Source organism: Diadema antillarum, unplaced genomic scaffold (genome assembly GCF_040938485.1).
Source record: "Diadema antillarum isolate AM-2024a unplaced genomic scaffold, OU_Dant_1.0 seq00000269_RagTag, whole genome shotgun sequence".
Taxonomy (NCBI): Eukaryota; Metazoa; Echinodermata; class Echinoidea; order Diadematoida; family Diadematidae; genus Diadema; species Diadema antillarum.
The window spans coordinates 353,155-373,059 of NW_027271305.1; the positions used below are offsets into that span (position 1 = coordinate 353,155).

The 19,905-nt window shown below is 39.3% G+C and overlaps 1 protein-coding gene across 1 annotated transcript in view; it reads left to right on the top strand.

Annotated features, from left to right (window-relative positions):
* The window catches only part of LOC139729916 (serine/threonine-protein kinase STK11-like), a 77,707-nt gene extending 61,022 nt beyond the window's left edge, over positions 1 to 16,685 (top strand). The window contains exons 6-9 of the mRNA XM_071640833.1: positions 9,619 to 9,746; positions 13,328 to 13,385; positions 14,901 to 15,097; positions 15,982 to 16,685. Of these exons, the coding sequence (XP_071496934.1) occupies positions 9,619 to 9,746; positions 13,328 to 13,385; positions 14,901 to 15,097; positions 15,982 to 16,106 (508 nt within the window). The 3' untranslated portion in view covers positions 16,107 to 16,685. The remainder of the gene's footprint in view (positions 1 to 9,618; positions 9,747 to 13,327; positions 13,386 to 14,900; positions 15,098 to 15,981) is intronic.
* The last annotated feature ends 3,220 nt before the right edge of the window (positions 16,686 to 19,905 follow it).

Here is a 19,905-nt window from a genome sequence, read left to right on the forward strand (position 1 = left end):
GGGGAAAAAAAAAAGCTCATAATACTATGGATACTGCAAATTGTATGCATCCCTCCCCCCTTCTCCATATGAGAAGAAATTGCTTTTGTCTGAAAACACCTCACCCCGTGCATTTGGCATATCCATCATAGTTAGAAATTGCCCTATGATGTAGACCGGTGATTTTATGAACAGAGTTTTTCAGTTGTGACTGTTTGATTGATTAATCTTGACAGAAGGCTTGTAAATTAACAGGAGGGATGCTCTTACTTCATCATCTTGGATGCTAGTCTAAAAGAGCCATATGGCAAATTTCTGTGAAGTGACAGTGGTCATGGGTCAAGTGACAATGTTAATTGTAATTGCCAAATTTTGTTATATAGGTTTGCATTGCTTGAGAAGTATAACATTAGATTCTACTTTAAAGCTCACACCATATAACGTTGTGAAGGTATTATTTTTTTCCTTTTTTTTTCGTAGTGTTGATTAGTTACAATATTGTACGTGCAGAGCATCTTTAATCCTGAAAATGAATGCATTCCATGTTGCTGATCAGAAGATGCCGGAGCCAGTATGAGTCAATATTTTACCAAAGCTGATTATGAGGTTGGTGTTGTTAGAGGGGGGAATAACCTCTGCCGATACTCCTCCTGATGTATCAGGGCCTTGGATAATTTGTATCCTCTCTTGGATTGTTCTAAAATGAAGCAAGGGGTCCTCCAGCAATCGAGAGAAGAGCTCGCTCGATGCATACTCGTGAATTAAGCAGTCGGGAATTTCGGAAATCAGAACAAGATGGTTTACAGAAATGGCCCTATACCCAGGCAAGACCAATTCTACTGTCCTCTTTTATTAACCAATTTTTTCTGCTTGCCATGATTTGGCTCAATCTTCATCCCCCCACCCTCCCCCCTCTCGTAAAATGGGGAGAACTGGTGAAGTGTTTTCTCCAATTTATAAGGTCTGTCTTTGTGTGCCAGGTAAGTGAGATGCCGCATGTACGTAACAATTGTCTTGTCATTCAGATTTTTTTTAATTTTTTTTTGGTGGTTGTGGTGGGGGGGGGGGGGGGGGGGAGATGAGGAATTTTCAATGAGGCAAAATTTGTTAGCAGCAATTGCAGTAATATAATGTGAGTGTGTTGGAGGGTTGAGGGTGGGGGCTAACAAAGAAAGATTGGGGAAAAAAAGAGTGATATCTGGTTTTGTGTTGCTTTCAAAGCTGTCCTGCACTCTGGTGTAGGTTGATTTTCTGTACGTTTAACATGTTAGAATATGTGACATCACATACTCAGGGTTCGAAATTGGCGATGGTCCGCTGGCCACTGGCCACCCAAAATCACGTCGGACTAGCCAAAAATCATAAAATTCTGAAGTTACTAGTCCGTCTGGCTAGCCAAAATATTGCTTCAGTGTCAAAATTGATTCTAAGTAGTCCGCCTGGCTACATAGTTTAAAAAAAAGTTAAGTGCGACCCCTGCATACTAGCACGATTGAGTGTCGACATACACCGTACTCTGATCTGGGTGTTAACTGAGAGTTGGAATCTTAATGATTTTGTGTACACTGAATCCATACTTTTCATTAAAAGATATTCTTTTAGTTCATTATCATTATCATTATTGATATGATGATGATGATGATGATGATATTAATAATGATGATGATAATAATAATAATAATAATAATAATAATAATAATAATAATAATAATAATAATAATAATAATAACAATCATGATAATAATGGTAGTAGTAGTAGTAGTAATAATAATAATAGTAATAACAATGATAATAATGGTAATAATAATAATAATGATAATAATAATAATAATGCTAATGATAATGATAATAATAATAATAATAATAACATTACTAGTAGTAGTAGTAGTAGGATTATAATCATCATCATCATTAAGTATTTCTGATATTACCACTAATGCATTTACTAGTACAGTCATATTGATGTTGGCTGTATTGTTCATTTATTACCTTTTTTTTTGTTTTCATCTAGCAATGTTTTCTGTAATTCAAAAAGCAGACCAGAAAGCAAAGCCATTTGCACATTCAGCAGACTGAGTGAGATAAATTGGGCGTTGCGTCGTCAGTTTAATATCATGCTGTATTTTAGTAATTCATGCACACTTGTGAAATATGGCTGCAAAGCAACATTGCAGTACCTGTGGCAAGGAACATCGATGCGAGATTTACTTGGCTTTGTAAAAAGGTTCAACTCGAGAATGGATCATCGGAGTGTTGTAAAGACGTTGCATGGATGTGCTTCAGAAACCTAAATTTGCATTCAGAGATGGAACATTATTTGCTAGGTGCACCTATCTCCCCTCCAGACCCCTCAATGTTTTGCATCTACGTTACATATCCAGTGTCCCTGTATGAAATGTAAATGTCAGTGCAAACCAAAGACACACTTCTTGCTGTGCATGATACCTGGACGGGGACACGTAGAGGCCCGCGGCGAAGGTCTGACTTGATTTCGAGACCCTGACATGGCCAGCTTAATAGCCGTATCCATTGCGGTAATCTGACCGCTGTAACAATTGATATCGAATCTTGATCGGGGTCGGAACGGGTATCCAGGTTCAAGAGCCGAGGTTCTACAGAAGACCCCTGCTTAGCATTGCACCTCCAAAGACTAATGGGGGAATTTTGAATCTCATTAAGTGGCATTTTCAGGACGTTGGGAAGGTATTCTGAAAGAGGTATTGTGTGACTTCTGCGGATTTGCAACTCGTCAAGATGCCTTGCATTGCTTTATGGGAAAGACTCTAATGCTGCAAATCTTGTATGTCTGAAATATTGGGCCCATGGTACCCCCGAAAAATTTTAGCAATACTGTAAAAGTGAAGATTTTCACGGTGTGGATTTTTTCACGCATTTCTCGCTACTAGAAACTAGCGCAAAAATACAAGTACGTGAATAATTTTGCTTGTGATATGTAACACTATCTAATGTTTTGATAGCCCAGAATTAAAAGCATGTGACACGGGACCAGGTGAGCACAAAAAATTACTTGCTCAAAGATATTTCTGAAACTGTGGATGATAGTATTTCCTGTCAAGTTCTCGGTCACAAAGAAAAGCCGTCCACACCTCAAGAACTCAGAGAACTTAAATGACTGCATAAACCATGTTTAGTGGTGATGCAACTTGCGATGATGCAATTTGCGGTTTGACATTTGGTCTTCTTCATTTCAAACCAACCAATTTATTTGGACATTTTAGCAGTACATTTGCTGAATGTGTGCAATATTAATGACAGAGAGCACAGTCCCTCTCTCTAGGGGAAAAAAAAAATATTGAAATGACTGCTTATCCTAGAGTACATTGTATATCTGATATGCAGTGAGTTTTGTCCTTGCCATGAAAAAGCAGAGATCAGTCACATGGCTTATGAAATGACAATAGTACATTCAAAATTGATGTCTTTCCTGTATTCTATAATGTCCTGGAGAAAGCTGTATTGAGTTAATAGCTTGCATAATATGTCTGAGTGCCATCTTTTCATTTTGTAAATCATTGATGCAAAAAATATAATTTGTGCATTTCTGTCACCTTCAAATGAAGGCAGATGAACACGTTACAGCAGTATGTATTGTAAGATAGTTTTATATAAGAAAATTTCCCTGAAAAGCAGAGTATTTACCGGTATGTGGAATCACAGAGGAAAAAATGAGTTTGATTCATTCAATCTAGTCTTACACACTTGCTTTTTGGGTACTTGTATTAAATGAAGAAATTTTGCTTGATTTGCATTACATTTCCTCTGCTGCCTGATTATAATCATTGTCGAAACGCACAAAAAAAGAAGAAGAAGAAGAAGAAAAATCATCGATATCAGAACGCGGGCTGCTCCACTCGAAAAAGGACATAGGTAACCCACACTATGGGTTTGGATTATGTCGTACAATTTCTATTAAACTTCATTCAACTGCACTAATATGTTGCACACTTGATGAAGCACGTCTCATATTGATTGATTTGATTGCATTCATAAGAATTGTGTGTGCAGTAGGTGGTGATTCTCCATGTGATTTGATAAAACAATGCAAAATTGTAATTTGACCGGAAAAAAAAAATGCAGACTAATCGCTTGAGCTCTGTCATGTGTCTCTGTTATGTGTACATATACACACACTAAAAAAAAAAAAATGGCTTTATTAGATTTCAGTGATCCGTTGCTGCTGTTGATTCCGTTTCGACATCTTAATTGAAAGTCATTTACACTGCCATCTCTGTGATGCGCTTGCCAGCATGTCATACGTAGCATGAGTCATGCAATGCACAAAGGCCGCTTGGATTATCAGCGGCAATTTTGTTGCTTTTGTTGTTGTGGCTACCCCTGCTGCTGTTGTTGTTGTCTTTGTCGTTGTAGTCAGACCGGAGTGGAATTTTGTGTGTCTTAACTTCGTCAGAAAGATGTATAGGTGATTATTCCTGATCATGGCTGGATACTGTTACCCACCATCTGCGGCAGACTTGGCTTCGTCTTCCAAGAATCGTCTTCCGAGCACAAAAGAATGCGTGCCTTGAGATGAGGTTGTTGTTGTTTTGATTGTTATGTTATTTTATTGTTTGTTTTTTGAAAAGCAAGATGTAACGCGAAACCACGTAGCCACAAAATGCTGCCTTCGGGAGATGGGGGAAGCTGAATTAATTGCTCGTCCCTGCCAGTGGCGTACAGTTTTGGTTCTGAGAGTGATGTGGTTAGGGTTGGGGCTGAGCAAGATAACAGAACCCTGAAAATCTTGACTAAGTGGTTGTTTAGAGGTTGGTGAAGTGCTTAATCTGAAAGAAAAGTCCTTGTCCCTTAAAATTGTGACATCTCCGCGCCCTTCTCCAGCACCCCTGTTTACTGTGTTTTGCAAAATAAGATTTAAGTGTATAACGCACAATCTCATACAAAGTAATTTGAACTATTCCCAATTAGTTTGTTGGAAGCAAATTTAATTCAGGATCAGTTCTAACTGTTTTTGATGACAGACACTGATCAGTTAATTCTTTGGGATTTGGTGTGCATTAGATATATGCAATGGCAAACATGAATTACACCTAGTACTTGCAGGTACTCTCTTCTAGATAATGAATGAGAAAGATATCTTTTTAAAAATGAAACATAAAGAGAGAATATTTACCTTAGGTGGTCAGTTGATACGGCATGAAAAAAAAGATAAAAGTACCAGATGTATTTATTGGCCTAGTGTAGATGGTATTCTTCTGATCCTCTGCTAGCAATGCATGTTCCTGTCTCCACCCACCCCACCCCCCCCCCCCCCCCATGCACAGACTTCAAATTTATTCCCGAATATTTTTGAGAACCAAGAATACATATTATAGATGTTTATTGATGCAAGGACCTTTACATACCCGGAATAGATGGAGGAAATGGTTATTTCTGGATGTATTATGGTCATCATTGTTCTCGCAGAAGTGACATCATGTACTAGTTTTCTGTTGAGAGTTTTTTATTACCAAGTTTTTATTGAGTGTCTGTATATCATCAGACACAACTGCAACTTTGGAATCGGTCTTGATGTACTGAGAGAATTATGCGATAAGTGCTTGAACACATTGGCATGTATTTGCCAACTCGGGGCCAGGAATAGTGCCCTTTATATAGTGACTTTCATGGATCAAGAGGTGTGTCTGTGTGTGTGTATTCGTGTCCATTTTACCCATTGATTTGGAATTAAGTGCCCTTAGATGCCAAATCTATTAATGGCAATGGATATGACATCATCCAATCTGCATAACAATGGGCCATAATTCCTCAACCAAAATTCTGTCTGTGTTTACTTCTAAAATATATAAAAATAAGTTTCGCTCATGATTATGTTGTCTATTGGCCTTTATCATGGAATTGAATGGTTACATTCTGGACATAGCCTGATTTGCAATCCAGACTTGAGACATAACGTATGAAAAGAACTGCGCAATCCTTACTACACGTTGCATTCATAAAGCAAAATTCTCTGCATAGTGAGCAGTATTGTTGGTGCAGTGGTATTGTACCATATATAGTCTGAAGTGGCATGAAGGGGAGATGTATGATCGTAAAAAAAAAAAAAAAAAAAACAGGAAAAAAGGCCGTCTCTCCATGAGAAGTCTTTTTTTTTTCTTTAATGAGACTATTTGCATACAAATTTATGTGATAGTCATGACGAAGGTCGTTAAGAAGTCCAGATTTTGACAAAATTTAGGTTTGGAGCCATGTTGGTATAATGCAAGGGTGCAGCCTCAATCAAACGCTTTCTGGATAAGAGGCTGGCCCGTACCGTGCTGTACGTCTGCTGTGCTTGGGCATTGCGAACATGTCCATGTCATTTATGCACCGAATGTTTTGGCCCAACGGTGGAGAGTGGTACCCTTGCACATGGATATGTTTCAATGTCCTTGAGGAAGGCAAAACGGTGAAGGGAAATGAGAGATACATCTGGAGTATAAATTTAACCCAAGCTGCTAGAGACAAGGGCTGCTTTTATCTTTTATGCATTCATGTTATTCTCTTGTTTGTTTGTTTGAGTTCTTTACTGAAGGGGTTGGGGTGGGTTGGGGTGGGGTGGGGTGGGGTGGGATGGGGTGGAGGGGGTTCTAGGATGGGGCAGTAGAGGGGGTGGTAAGGAGGGGTGGAGGAGGGGTGGGGAGGGACTGTGGAGAAGATAGAGAAGTACAGACATATCAACAGGGCAGAGAGATGGAGCCACCCCTGGTTATTTTGTGTGCATTATATAATTATGGATGGATGTCTGCTACAGTAGTACAAAGGAGCAGGCAAAACAGGGAGAAATGGTATTGTGTGTGTGTGTGTGTGTGTGTGTGTGTGTGTGTGTGTGTGTGTGTGTGTGTATGTGTGTGTGTGTGTGTGTGTTCTGCTTGATCATACAAAGGGAAGACATGAAAATGAAAAAAAAAAAAGGAAAGAGGCAGAAAGAAAGAGAGAGAGAGAGAGAGTGAAGGGAGTATGTATTAGAGATGGTCAAAAGGAGTGCATGCATATGGTTGCTGCTGTGAAGTAGGACGAAATTGTGACCCCGCCAGTAACATTGCCTCTCCTGCATCTGCTCTGTGAATGTGCCTCATTCCTGCCATTCAAGCTGTGTGAATTCCCATCAAGCCTCCCCTGGGACTTTTTTGTACGATCATCGTTGTTGGCATGGGCAGAAACTGACGTACGTACAGAAAGCGACGCAGAGTTTATGCCCCGGCCTTGACGTAGGATGTAATGTAAAGATGAAAGATGTCTTTCTCAAAGCTCGTGATTTCGGCGTGATTTTGGCCAGATTGCGTCCGGAGATGGCTTTTGCTGTTTAGAACGTTAGAGTTCGTGCCCTGTTTGTATATTCAGCAAATGTTGGATGTTGCCAGTGTTTAAAAAGTGTTTTGTATCAGGCACTGATTTTATTTCTCCATGACATTGTGGAGGGAACTGCTTTACAGAGAAATATGCTGGAGGATTTTACAATATTGAAAAAGAAAAGCCACCGTGCAAATATTTTGTGACACTTTGCAAATATGTTCAACACAGATGTGTACCTTTTGTTTTCTTTTTCTGATATCTTGAATTCACTGAACAAAAAATCTATGAAAAGTTAAAGGAGATGCAGTGTCTCAACTTTTTATTTATTTTTATTTTTCATTGCATCACGTCTTCGTTCCATCTGTGGCTCCAGCCAGACCTATGTTCATATCGTGACACATGCGATTTGCAACAAGTCAAAGCTATTTTCTCCAGTAGGGTTATTGGCCAATCGCAATCCAGCGTCTACTGATTTACATTTACGTGTTTTGTCGCTCTGTCGTGCGATCAGTTATTTATGTATTATGCAACATACACATATGGTGCCTTAGCTCCGTTCATTCACATATATGGTGGTTTTTTTTTTGTTGTTGTCTTTTTTCAGTTGTTGGTGATGGCGGTTTCTATCTGAGACCAAGCAGCTCTTTAACCATTTATTGTTGCATGAAAGCTTTGTTGTCGTTATACTGTGTGCCGTTGATGGATTATCATTCCCCAGGGGCATATGGTTGTCCTGGATGTTGAGAGTGTAGTGAGGGGAGCAACTGCACTGATCGTCCTTGCCCTAGGAGAAGGTAATCAAACTGGAAGTGGAGATTATGACGCTTGTAACAGAAACCGCTCCCCATTTTGTTCTTTCTCTGCCTTTGTCTCTTGGAACATGAACAAAGTACTCTCTAACCATACACCACCGAGGCCTATATCGGGGATGCCCCTGTTGCATCCAACGTGACTATCTGCTGGTTGCTTTCCTCTCTAAAAAGATCTTTTATCTATGAAATCTATTCTGTTGAGATCCACAGTTTACAGATGGTTTACAGATAGTTTATCTGTTGTTGGAAGACTTTTGTCAATTTTAGCAGATAATGGGCGTGTGTACCAGCTGCGTTAGTTTTTGTTTTTTTGTTTTTTCTTCAGTGTAGATCAGTGTATTGTTGATGTTGCTTTTTTGCACTTGTATGTGGATTGATGACACTTTTAGTTTGATGTTTTGCTCTGTCTGATGTGTTCGTCTGATCCTATTCTCAGAAATGGGGCACTTTGGCAAGAAGTTACAAATATGCTTGCATCTGTTTGTGTGTTTGGAGGGAGGAGGACTTTATATTGCCAGCACATTAAAGTTCTCTTCACAGTATTTTGTTCCAGCTTCAGAGAATACACGCATATCAAATTCTTTCTGTGAAGCCAGTTCATTTCTTTCTTCCCCTCGATACTGGAAAAGTATGCCTAGTCAAAACCATTGTACTTATTGTTTTAGAAATGCTGCGTTTAGAAACTTACGCATGACTTACTTTATTTATATTTATGTATATGTTTCTTTTTATGGTGGGCAAAAGTTCTTCAAACTTCACTTATCTGCAGTTTAGTGAATGGGGATATTTCTGAATGTGTTTTAATATCTTAAAATAAAGCAAAGTGTACTGTTACTTCTACACTGGTTTGTTGGATTGTATTTGTGCAAATCACTTCAAAATATGGGACATTAAGGGTAATCAAACTTAAACTCCAGACTTGACTGCATATGTATTTTGAGTCATTGATTTTATACAGGTGCTAGCTCCTGAAACAATGAAGAGGATCATGTGGCGGACTGTATGAAGCAAGTGATGAGAACATTTGGCTCTTTAACACATTGATGGGTCGCAGATAACAAATTCTGTTGAAAAAAAAAATTAGAAGAAGATAACAATGTTCATGCATGTCAATCTCTGTGGTGATTCTTGGAACTGCAGAGTACAGTATATATGTGCCACATCATTCTACTTCCTGGGGCCTGTTTCGTAAAGACTGAGCGTAAATTGCAATCAGTCGCAAATTGTGTTTTGTAGACAACTTTGCGATTGATCGCAAGTAACGCTCAGTCTATTGAAAGTTACGCTTGATTTTTCTTGAAATCAAGCATGAGTGTCTTTATGAAACAGGACTTTTGCTCAATATTGAACTTGCGCTTGATTTACCGAGTTACACTCAATAAATTGAGCGTAAGATCAATCGCAACTCTTTATGAAACAGGCCCCTGGTGTTTCCTTTGTATTCATTTGGGATAAACATTTTTGTAACTATTTATCAACATTTTTCCCTCTTTTCTTTTTTTTTTCCGCTTCGCAGATATAACATTGTCACGGGTAAATTTCCCTTTGCGGGGGACACCATTTACAGGTTGTTTGAAAACATCGGCAAGGGGGACTTCACTATTCCCACCGACTTGCCACCCCATCTCACCGACCTCCTGCAAGGTAAGTCATCTATTAAACCCCGGGACGTTTTGTAGTTTGTCTATTTTCCTTCTCTCCTCTTATGAGAAAGAAAGATGAGAGAGAAGAATAAGAGCAGCCAATAGAAGTGATGCCAACAAGCCATGGATGTTAAAGGACAAGTCCACCTTCATATACATGTGGATTGAGTGAATGGAACAATATTAGTAGAGCACATCAGTGAAAGTTTGGGGGAAATCGGACAATCCGTTCAAAAGTTGGGAATTTTTAAAGTATCTGTGCAGTCACTGCTGGATGAGAAGACTACTACAGTGTATGATGTCACATGTGAACAACGATATAAGGAAAATAAAAAGAGAATTTCACAAAACTTTACTTTTTGAATAAAGTGCACATTTCTTCGACTTGTCACTGATGTATGTTGTGGGTAATATCATTCCCCCTGCCTTCCTGAAAAAGAGAAGTCAGGTGTTCTTTTGTTATGCGAGAAAAGTGAAAATATGTTGAATTTTCTTTATTCTATCTTTATATCATTGTACACATGTGACATCACAAGCTATAGTAGTCTTCTCATCCAGTCGTGACTGAGCAGAAACTTTAAAAATTCATAACTTTTGAACGGATTGTGTGATTTTCCTCAAACTCTCACTGATGTGTTCTACTAGTATAGCTGCATTCACTCAACCCACATGTCTATGAAGGTGAACTTGTCCTTTAATGAAATAGGGCTCTAATTTGCTGTGACCATTTGAGAGACGATGCTGACTGGCAGAATCTAAAGATGTAGTAGTGTGGGGATTCATGGATGACCCGATTCATTTGCTGCCAACCGTAGAACATAAATTGATAGAAAACCATGAATAGCACTGGTCAACAAATATAATGCACACTGAAGCATACGCTTATCGGTAACGGTCGGCTCTGGTCGAGATTCTTGGGCAGTGTGTGTACTCACACGGAGATCAGTGATAGAGCTGTTCACAATTCATTGCAGGGATTCTCGAATACATCTGAGCCAGGCCTGCCTTACCACCCCATGGTGTCCCCACTCTACCAGCTCTTTCAAGAGCAGTTCTATATACCACATCACAATGATTTTGGTAAAATACTGTAGAGTGAAATCAGACAAATAGAATGGTAGAAGTTTCATCAAATCAGACATATATGCGAAGAAATCTATGGAATTTCAAAGTTTCACACGCTTTTACTGACTTGTGATATTGGTTGCAACCACTCTTGCCAATTACGTAGGTGATGATGTTTATTACCTGAAAACTTTCTCCTACTGTTTGTAGACCTACAATAATGTCATAAAAATCATATTTTTAGTTGATAATTCACCAACAGCAGCCTAATGCCATGTCCAAATCATTATTGCTTAGCTTTTACAATACAACACTACGATAATTCCATGTAGAGGATCCAATGTATTCTTCGTTGATTTCAAGTAAGAAAAAAAAAAGATAGTGAAGATTCATGCACAGGTCAGTGAGAGACTTATTAGGTTCCTTCATCATTAAAGGACAAGTTCACCTTCATAGACATGTGGGTTGAGTGAATGCAGCAATATTAGTAGAACACATCAGTGAGAGCTTGAGCAAAATCGGACTATCCGTTAAAAAGTTATGAATTTTTGAAGTTTCTGCTCAGTCACGGCTGGATGAAAAGACTACTATAGCTTGTGATGTCACATGAGTACAACGACATAAAGAAAGAATAAAGAAAATTCAACATATTTCCATCTTTCTGGCATAACAAAAGAACACTCGACTTCTCTCTTTCAGAAGGCAGGGGGAATGATATTACCCTTAACATACATCAGCAGCAAGTCGAAGAAATGTGCACTTTATTCAAAAAGTAAAGTTTTATGAAATTCTCCATTTATTTTCCTTATATAGTTGTACGCATGTGACATCATACACTGTAGTAGTCTTCTCTCCCAGCAGTGACTGCGCAGATACGTAAAATATTCGTAACTTTTGAACGGATTGTCCAATTTTCCTCAAACTTTCACTGATGTTTTCTACTAATATTGCTGCATTCTCTCAATTCTTATGTATATGAAGGTGGACTTGTCCTTTAACGACTCCAGTTTGTGCGGGAGGTTTCATTTGAGATCCCACAAGGTTCATGGAGAGAACTCTGGTGGCTCATTTGACTGAAGAGTGAAAGACAAGGCCCAATCAACCCCCCCCCCCCCCCCCAATTTTCCATGCTATTTGTTTTATAGTTTATTTCTCAGCCATAAGTAACCTCACAGAGAGAAAATGGAGTGGTCCAGGTGTGGCAATGACTTTAAAATGGCTCTAAAATGCAGGAATGGAATAAGACACCCCCCCTTTTTTTTTAAAGGAGAAAATATATGGCAAATATTAAGTGCATCTAAATGTTTTATAACTTAACAGTAAAAACAACAATGATGATATTTTTCATGGCTAGGATATCGTGATTGAAAGCCGAGTATGAGCACTTGTTTTTCTCAAAACCAACTTGCCTGTTTTTCCTGAAACTTGAGTGTATATTGACACACTAAGCTGAAATCTGCCAAAACAGCTTTGCATTAAAGCTGGAAAGTCTTGATGTAGTTCATTCTGGATTTTCCATCTCTCCCTCCCCATCTCCCTTATTTTTTTCTCTTCTTCTGCCCTCTGTCACCTTTTCTTTTTTTACTCTCTTTCTATCTCTTTCTTTCTCTGCTGCTTTGTGGAAAGCATCACCAATATGCAATGCCAAAAGAAGAGAATTGAGAGATAAACAAAAGCACCCCAGGAAAACGGAACAAAAACAAACACACACGTCCAAGCCAAAAACAAACGGACAAAATAAACAAACAAACAGACCCAGTATATCTGTCTCATTCTGCAGCATGAAATGTTCCCTGATGCTTTATTGTGAAAGAAAGAAAGGATGAAAAAGAAATGTACAAACCCTGCAGTTTGCAAACATTCTGGATGTTGTTCTGCCTTTTAAGATGTGTTTGTGTTCTTGTCCAAAGTGCAGGAAAATGGTTGCTTAATGAAGTGGTACACATGTAAGGTGATATAAAATACTGAGTATTCATGAAAGTAAATTGCAACGATGGATGCCCTCATTGGCTCAAGTTGTGGGGAAATACACTTGTATTCTTTACAATTATTCAAAAAACAAACAAACAGAGGACAAGGTGAATGACATTTCTCAGGCCACTGTCATTTCAAGCACATGCTTAGGATATGTGGTCTGAAGCATTAAACATTCCCTTTTATCTAGCGTCAATTATCATTGTTGATAATGGATTTGCAAGTTACGTGTATGTTTTGCACTGTATATTCTCTTGTCTGTAATTTTGAAAAATATTCTTGATGATGTTATTTTGTATTGAAAATGTTTAGGAAAATACTATTCATGATGCTATTTTGAATTGAAATTATGAAAAATGTAGAAATAAAACCAAACAAACAAAAAGAAACATTTGGGTCATATGTAATATACTTGCGGTTTACGTAGCTGCACCATGCGATTTTGCCTGGTGTGGATTGCTGCGGAAGTTTGTGTAGCAGTCGGTCAACTTTCTCCAATCTCAAATTTCATATGCTTTTTTTCCCCCGTAACTCTCCCCACAGGCATGCTGTGCATAGAGCCGGATAACAGGTTAGACGTGCAAAAGATCAAGGAACATGTGTGAGTAGCTCCACTCAGCGTAATACGCAGTTCTTGTTCTAGTGTTTAAAGTGTTCCATGTGTATGTTCAGTTACTGTCTAAGTTACTCTTACCGTTTGGTTGGGATGACAGAATGACTTTCAAGAAGAATTTGGAATCGTTATATATGAGAAAAAAAACCAGAAAACCCAGAAGTATAGTTGTCCACAAACGACATAGCATTCCTTCAAAATTCAGTATCAGGACATTTGATTTTTTTGGGGGGGAATTCATCAATTCATTCTTTTTTGTGGTATACGTGACTAAATTATCTGTCACACAACTTCTAAGAGGTATTTTTAAATGCTTTGATAATAAATCATCTGTAAATGGTCATGGTGACTTCCACTAACATTATTGTGTACAATAGTCTTCTGAAAATAAAAGCAACAATCAACCTAACTTTCCGAGGTATTTTGTTCCACCAAGTACAAACCCACTATCAACTTTAGAGGGACTCGGCGGAGGAGCTGCAACATTTCCTTACAGCCAATTGTCACACCGCCTGGAGAGAAAAATTGAAAAACTTTTTTGGCATGCATTTTGATGTTCATGCCTGCCAATTGCATTTGTGCGCCAAGAAAGGAAGGAAATTGGGCACAGAAGTTAAATTTGTCATCTCATACAGGAAGAGGTCTTGATCTGGAATTATATGTGACACTATTATAGTGGCATGTGCAGTGCTGATGGAAGTATTTATATTTTTAGAGCATATTCAAAGATTGCCACGATCCCTGTGGGTGTTCAGTCGTGAAGAACATATCGTGGGATATTGTTTGGATGTATTGGTTTGTAAAAACTCAAAAGGATTGTCACCTGTAAGTTTAAGGCTGCCTTGCTTGCTTTCTTGAATCATTCCAAACTGATTTTTATTGAGATTTGGCAATTGCAGCACATATTGTCACCTTAAAAGATGTTTTTTAAACTTTTTGTCAGTCATATTTCTTTTCTTTGTTTGGGGGGGGGGGGGGGGGAGTGTAAGGGAGGGGTTGTAATGGATCATTGATGAGTTATTGATATCAACCCATGTACGTGCATGTGTACTTTGTTCTTTTCACAATAAAATGTAACATATATCTTTATCTCTGCCCTGTCCCTATTAATCCCATCCCCTCCCGCCCCCTTGTCATTTCCATCTGAAATCATCTTCCCTGTGCACTTTCATTTTTACCACCCCCTCCCCACAATAACCCTTAATTTCCCCTTTCTGCCTGTACCCTTGTCCCCTTAACCTTGCTGTCCATGATGTACTCCATTTTAATCAATTTCCTTCCCTCTGTCATTTGCCCCCCCCCCCACATCTCATCTCATCTCTTTTCATCTCCACCTATTGTTGTTCCTTCTTTTCTCTTCCCATCCATTCTCTTCTTATTTTTTTCTCATCAATATCCCTACCTTTTTCCCTCCTCCTCTTCCATCAAACACCTCCCTCCTCCCATGCCTCCATACCCCCCCCCCCCCACACACACACCACCCTCCCAAATTCGTTGTCACAGATGGGTGAGGAAAAAGCCCCCGGTAGAAGGGGATCCCGTCCAGCTGCCCCCGCTGCCGGACAGCAGCGACGAGCTGCGCAACATGACGGTGGTGCCCTACTTGGAGGACATGTTCAACCCCTGTCCCTCGGAGGACGGCTCCTATTCGGATGAGTACTACGACGAGAGAGACCAGTACAGCCCACTGACGTCACAAGGTGTGTTCACCGCCACTCGTCCCACAACTCATATTCCGCTTCTCTGTTCGCCTGATTCAATTTGATTTTGTGGTTGTGCACACCCCTCTTGTTCCCTGCCAACACACATTCATTATTTGCGATGAACAGATTTAGCATTAAGATTTTCTTAAGCTGACAAACTTACAGGGGCTACTGTTTAAAAAATGGAAGTACAAAACTGTTGAATGAAAGTACAAAAACATTAGATGAAAGTGGATAGATAAGCAGAGGTTCTGGATAATCCAAAATGTAAGTTTGCCAATATTCATCATTAGATTCAAGGATTAAGAACAAAAACTCTTGAGAGAACAGAACCAAGGAGGAGTGTCTACTCCGACTAGGGTCCCATTTATCTCTGCCATGTTCGCTTATAGGCAAGTTTGATAAGGAGGGGGTGTATACTTTGAGTGGGCCAAAATATGTGTATTCTGGTCCTTTCAGGATCATGTTGTGCAAACCTTGTGTTTGATATTATAAAATAAGCACAGGTGTGCATACATGTAGCTGTCAAACAATACAAGCAAGTGGAACATTTTTTCTCCTCAATGAAAAAAGTTCAAAAAGGAGACAATTTATCGGAGAATGTATTGAGGTACATGTACACTATCAAATAAAAAGCGATAAGGGATTCTTTCAGTTTGTCGTAGAAGATATCTTGCTTTCCTGAATAGACACTACATACTTTATGTTCTTTTTATTGGAGATATGTTTAAGTATGAAGGTAAATATTTAGGAGGTAAACATTCCATAGAATGGAAGAACCACAGTTCTAGAGGACATCCGTACTGAGTTCTCTTTCTTCTGTTTTGTTTGTTTTGTTTTTTGTCTGACACCTGTCCCTCCCATTTTGTGCCCACCTTAAGATGTACCTCAGATAGTGGTAGAGCCCGAGACGCCAGAGCCCAGCCCTGTGGAGGAGGAGACCTCCAAGCAGAAGAAGCCCCTCAGCAGGACACGCAAGCTGAGCTCCACCTGCAAGGCCCAGTAGAACATTCCGGCTCCTCCCCGTCCAGTGTGTCTGTGGCGTCTCCCTGCCGGACCAGTCCACTCTGGAGAAAGGGGAGGAGAGGGAGGAGGAGGAGTTTGATCCTCTCGCGGCTGAGCTGTGCCTGCAAGGCGCAGTAGATCATTCCCTTGACGGACACTGCAGCTTGTGTCGCAGTGGTGCACTCGTCCATCGGTCCACTCAGCCCGCCTGGAGATGGAGGGAGAAAAGATGAACTTTTCTTCCATAAAAGCTTCGGCCATCTTACGTCCCGAGCAGGACGTCCGGCGAGATTGAAACGGAGGCTCTACACCTTCAATCAGAAGACGACCCATCTTACACTTGTCAGCTTAATTTATGATACTAACATTTTTTTGTGTGTCCGAGCATATCATCCCTTTCATGAATATGGTACGAGTTTTGACCAATCAGAGTGTTTGTCTCTCATTATTTTTCTACTGCACATTGAAGAGACTATATTGCAAGTCTGCACATTTATATGTAATATATTCTCTGACTTCATAAGTACTGTTAACATCGGTGCGGCAGTTTGACAAAAGCTGCAGGTGATATATATATATATATATATATATATACGTAGGCCTGTCTTCGGTAAATTTAGACTGTGTGTTCATTTATTTACTACACATATTAACATACTCGTCCAGCCATCTGTACTGAACTACAAACCTTCTCTCATACTGGTAATTGCAAGAACTGGCCACTACTTAGTGGGGAAAAAAGAAATGTCTGTTCATGTTATGAAAGGAGATTGATTGAAAGTGTATTTTGTAGGCACCAGCTGCGGCCATGCAGCAGTGACTGAGTTTATTTCTTTCTTTGGGGCTGTCTGGTTGTTCACCTGTGCACAAAAACTTCTTAATCTCACAATAACCTAAAAATTATACATACATGTATCTGACTGACTGGAGTAAAGCTTGCTTTATGCATATATGACCACACAGCCAACCTATCATATCTTCAGAATTGAAGGCATAGGTCACAAAGACTCAAGGTCAGTTGCCAAAATATCACCTGCTTTAAAGCAATAATGCAAGATTCGATAAGATTAGATCAAGTTGTATAAACAGGGATTAGTAGTGATTGGACAAATTACTCACTGTTTGATTTTGTTATTTTGTTATTTTGTTATATATATTATTAGTTTATTTTCTTATTATTCTTATCTATTTACAGATCTGATGAAGGTGGTAAATCAGGTTTGCCATCACTTTAGATGCCACACAAAACTTAATTTGTAACTCTAAGCAGTTGCACAATAATTTTTTTTTTTTTTTTTTTAATTGGCACTGGGGTAGCTTGTGTGAGGATAGTTTGCCATCACATCAAAAATGTAGCACAAAAATTCAATTGGCAAACTTGGTCCAAGTATGAGCAACTGGAGAGTAAGCACTGTTGCGATAGTGGGATAGATCTTGTAAAGATCAAGAGTTGTATGTCTGACCAAGATTCTTAAATTGTAAATTTTTGCAGTCACTTCAGAGGCATCGTACAAAGCTTTGTCAAACTTTGCCCACGGATCTGGCATGACAGGGGCGACTGACTGGTGTAATGTTGGCTAGAGTACTGTATAGATTACTTCCAGAATGATGAAAAAATACTTGGGCTAATAACTGTATCGTTTGTTGAGACACATCAGTATGTTGAACTTTGCAGTGCCCATTTTACACATACTAATGGGAAATTGTGAGGTCTTGTGGGGTCTCATTGGCTCGAATTCACGAAGGTGGTACAAATGAAACCATGGTTTAAACCACGGACAAAAACCATGGAGCACCAAGTGTTGCACGGAATATTTCGTTACGAAATTGGTCATTTCGTTGACAAAATGACCGTTTCGTGAACGAAATTATCATTTCGTGGACGAAATCTTCATTTAGTTGCAAAATGTTGTCATTTCGTTACAAAATAATTATTTCATTGACGAAATGACTGATTTCGTAACAAAATATCCCGTGCGACACTTGGCGCTCCATGGTTTTTGTCCATGGTTTCATTTGTACCACCTTCGTGAATTTCGGGCCATTGAGTCTTGCATCTTTCTGTTGGTGTCTCATGGTTCTTTGACTGCCGTTCATTGTACGATTGGAGCTGGAGGTCACTCCAGCGTGATTCAGACTTGATTTTTTTTTTTTTCTGAAGCTTATATCAGTTCCAGTTGTTGCAGCTGATGATGAACTTTGTCGGTCTGTTCAGCACATTGTCTACAAAGGAATGAGTGTCCAACAATCATGGACGATACCGATCATATCAGTATTACGCACTGTACAATCAGTCTGCAGAGCATGGCCAATCATACGATCACCCTAAACTCTGGGACCAAAAACTTATTTTCTCGTGTGTGTTTTTGGCTGTCATTGCAGTGATAGGCATATGCCTTGGGCTTACCGTACTTGCATGAAAGGTGTAAATTGCGCACAATTTTTGGTAGCAACTAAACAGAAGTGCTAAGTTCTGTTAAAAAAACCCGGAAGAATATTATAAAAGCATTGAATGAATTTAGGCTCTGAATATCTAGGCGTGCTCTTGACACTATCAGCATATTTGATTGTCAGAATTGGAAAGAAAGATAGAAATATCAGAAATCAGTGGAGTACGTAGTGGTATTATTTTGATATGCGATGAGGACTTTCGATGATAGATATGACACTTGCAGCAGATGAGAATGTTTCGAGAACTTTTGCTCTCGCAGGCACAATTTGCCAGTTCACATACAGAGTTGTATATTTCATGCGAGCATTGTGATTTGTTGTTTGTAAATTGGCAGTGGGTCAAAATGTGTCGCGTCTCAAGACGTAACACAGTCAGGAGAAATGGATGATGCAGTGCGATTCTCTGATACCGGTTATCCAGAGAGAGGCCAAATATTGCTTCATTGAATGTGAGAGATACAGTGAGCAACTTTTCATTTCATTTCTGTTCTTAAAAAAAATCGAACTTAACCTGTCTTCCTTTCGATGATTTGCCTTCTCGTCAACAGTCTCGAGATGTCTGTGTTTCAAAATGTGATGATTTCACACTGTGATGATTTCACTGCAATATTTCCTTCGTAGTTCGTAGTCTAAGGAGCATGTTTTGAGTTGTTTTCATCTTCTGTTTTCGTCACCACCGCCCTAGAGTTCAGCTGACGTCACTAGAGGTTTTTTTTTTACTTTAATGAGGTCCATTGTTTCGCACAAACTGTAGTATAACATCAGTCACGTAGCACAAATGTCAGTATTGTTTAGTTGTAGAGATGTTTATTATGCAAAGCTATGTTTATGTGTTGCAATGCAAAAAACTTAAGGTAGACTCTTCTCCCCTCTGTTATGGCTATTACGACAGGACAATAGGGCCTAATGATAATGAACGGGGAAATGAATGCGGGGAAGACTTTCATTAAGCTGTCCAATTATTTGCAGTGCCATATTAAGAAGAGTCATTATGATGCAAGATACCCGTCAACAGTGTCTCTCAAATCCTCTTAATCTGTTTCATGTTTTCATGTGAACGGTATGGCATTTTGATGACAAGACTATCTACCAAAGTTGTGTGTCTTGGTAATGCCGGAAGCAGAGACACACAAACTCACTTGGAAAAAAAATAAATCTGATTTTTGTCTTTATGTGATGCAAGCATTTAGGTCTGTACAACATGCTTAGACAGAGACCGGATGATGATTGTCTGAATGCACCATCGAAATAATCTCCGTCTCTTCCTCTCTCTCTCTTGCCCCTACATCATGTGACCACAAAAATTTCTCAGTTGAAAAGTATCCTCTGGACTACAGGCTAACCAAAGC